At 42.1% G+C, this 2,166-nt stretch overlaps 1 protein-coding gene across 1 annotated transcript; it reads left to right on the forward strand.

The window, feature by feature from the left end:
- Positions 1-614: 614 nt before the first annotated feature.
- LOC142173399 (uncharacterized) lies at positions 615-1,040 on the forward strand. Its single transcript, XM_075238980.1, has one exon. It carries the CDS (start codon positions 615-617, stop codon positions 1,038-1,040), a length of 426 nt encoding a protein of 141 aa, XP_075095081.1.
- The last annotated feature ends 1,126 nt before the right edge of the window (positions 1,041-2,166 follow it).

Raw genomic sequence — 2,166 nt, forward strand, 5'->3', positions numbered from 1 at the left:
CTGGTAACACCCCTGTTTCCTATTTTTGGAGGGAGGGTCAATGGGATCTTCAGAAACTAAATAAAAATGCCACATACCACAAGATCCAAGACATCATTCAAACCCCTATTCATTACGAACCTCATACCTTAGATGAAGCCATTTGGACACCAACTATTAATGGTAAATTCACTTGTGCCTCTGCTTGGGAACTCATCAGAAAGAAGAAGCAACCTAACTTCTCCAACAGAATGACCTGGCACAAGAAAATACCTTTTAAGTGGTCCTTCTACCTGTGGAGAGCTCGTAGAAATAAATTGCCAACTGATGAGAGGGTTCTTTTATTTAGCAACCCTACTGTAACCAGATGTGTTTGCTGCACTAGACCTGCCAATAAAACTGTGGATCACATTTTCGGCAGAGGTTCTTTTGCCAACTATGTTTGGAGAAAATATGGTGGCATAACATGAATACAAACTGACAACAAGACTCTCAAGATGCTCTTGATGACCTGGTGGATGCAAAAAAGTCATAATGAAGTCCAAAAGTTAATCCTCGACACCATGCCCATTATTATCTGTTGGAACCTTTGGAAGAACAGATGTAGTGAAAAATATAGAGGAAAGGCATCATCCATGGTCAGGGTCTTGTTATCTATCAACTCAAATGTTTCAATGCTGATGAGGACCTGTTTGCCTTATATATCCTGGCCCTTCAACTGGAATGAACTATATCCAATAGTGGAACATATTAAACACCACACCTCTGTCACTCAAGTCATCTGGCAAAGACCTGAATCACCTTCTGTGAAGGTCAATAGCGATGGGAGTGCTCTAAGTAATCCAGGCAGAATATGGGTAGGGGTTATCATTAGAGATTATACCAGTGAGTTCATCCATGCCATTGCTACCCCCCTTGGAGAAGGTACTGACAATCTTGCTGAAATAGAACCAACCATCATAGGAGTGCAATGGTGTTTGGACAATGGATTTTACAAAGTCTACCTTGAGGCAGATTCAACTCTTCTTATCCAGTGGCTAATCAAAAATGAATCCCCCTAGACTCAAGATGAAAGTGCAGAAACTTAAGGAACTCAGCTCACAGTGTGAGGAATTTGGATCCTCACATGTGTATAGAGAAGCTAACTGCCCAACTGATTCCTTATCCAAGTTAAGTCACGAGCTACCAGCAATGACCCATTTCCACTTCCCATCAGCTCTACTTAACCACATCAGAGGACAGATCTTACAAGACTCCATCAGCACTCCAGCTTTCAGACACAGGAAAACAAGCAGAATCACTGCACCATCACAATCTTCTCATGAATATGGGTAAAATCAGAGAAACAAGGGGAGCAGACCTAATTGTCTAATTATCCACACCCATGGCCCCATATGATCACAAGCAGAACAAACACCTTGCTCAAATCCCTCTAGAGGAGAACACTGGTGCAGCTTGGTATACTAACCTTGGTTTTTGTTTTGCAGGTAATACCAGGCCCTTGAAAAGTCCTCTGGTGGTCCTTCAGAGTGTGGTATCAACAACTGTGTTGCGCAATCTACTAAAGGATAATCAGAGCACTGAAGCAGGCATCTATAGCCATGAAACCAAACACCTTATCATAATACCAACACAGAAGTCCTCTCAATCTCCAACACACTTCACCAGTTACCTATACCTCCAATCTACTGCACCAATGATCAACCAATGCAAACGACTGCCCATATTCCTCACCTACAACTGGAAGTCACTTACCCAGTTTGACACCAACAAGACACAGCCATCCACCCAACCTCTAACCACCAGTCCATTTCAATTACCCTACAGCCTTAGTAACAACCATCCTTACCCCCACACACCACACTCAACCAACAAGCACACAGATCCTAGAACCCACAAGATCCTGAGATCAAGCACACATACAATTCTCAGAAGCCACAAGAAACTGAGAATGGCCTTACACTCAACTCTCAACCTTCAAAAGGAAATGAGAGGAGAGAATCATTGCTGCAAAACAAGAAGCACAAGAAGTTGCTATTACACTAACTTTGTTCTCTTTTTGCAGGTACTTATATATATGCCTTACTTAACCAATTGACATACCCTCAGTGTGTGGTATCAATACAATATGTACTCATTCTACTAAGGGCATATTAATGTCTTAAAGCAGGTCCTAGTTTGACTACC

The sequence above is a fragment of the Nicotiana tabacum genome, chromosome 19 (genome assembly GCF_000715075.1).
Source record: "Nicotiana tabacum cultivar K326 chromosome 19, ASM71507v2, whole genome shotgun sequence".
In the NCBI taxonomy this organism is placed as follows: domain Eukaryota; kingdom Viridiplantae; phylum Streptophyta; class Magnoliopsida; order Solanales; family Solanaceae; genus Nicotiana; species Nicotiana tabacum.

Coding starts and splice junctions, on each gene's coding strand:
- LOC142173399 (XM_075238980.1), top strand. CDS start 615: ATGGTCAGGGTCTTGTTATCTATCAACTCAAATGTTTCAATGCTGATG.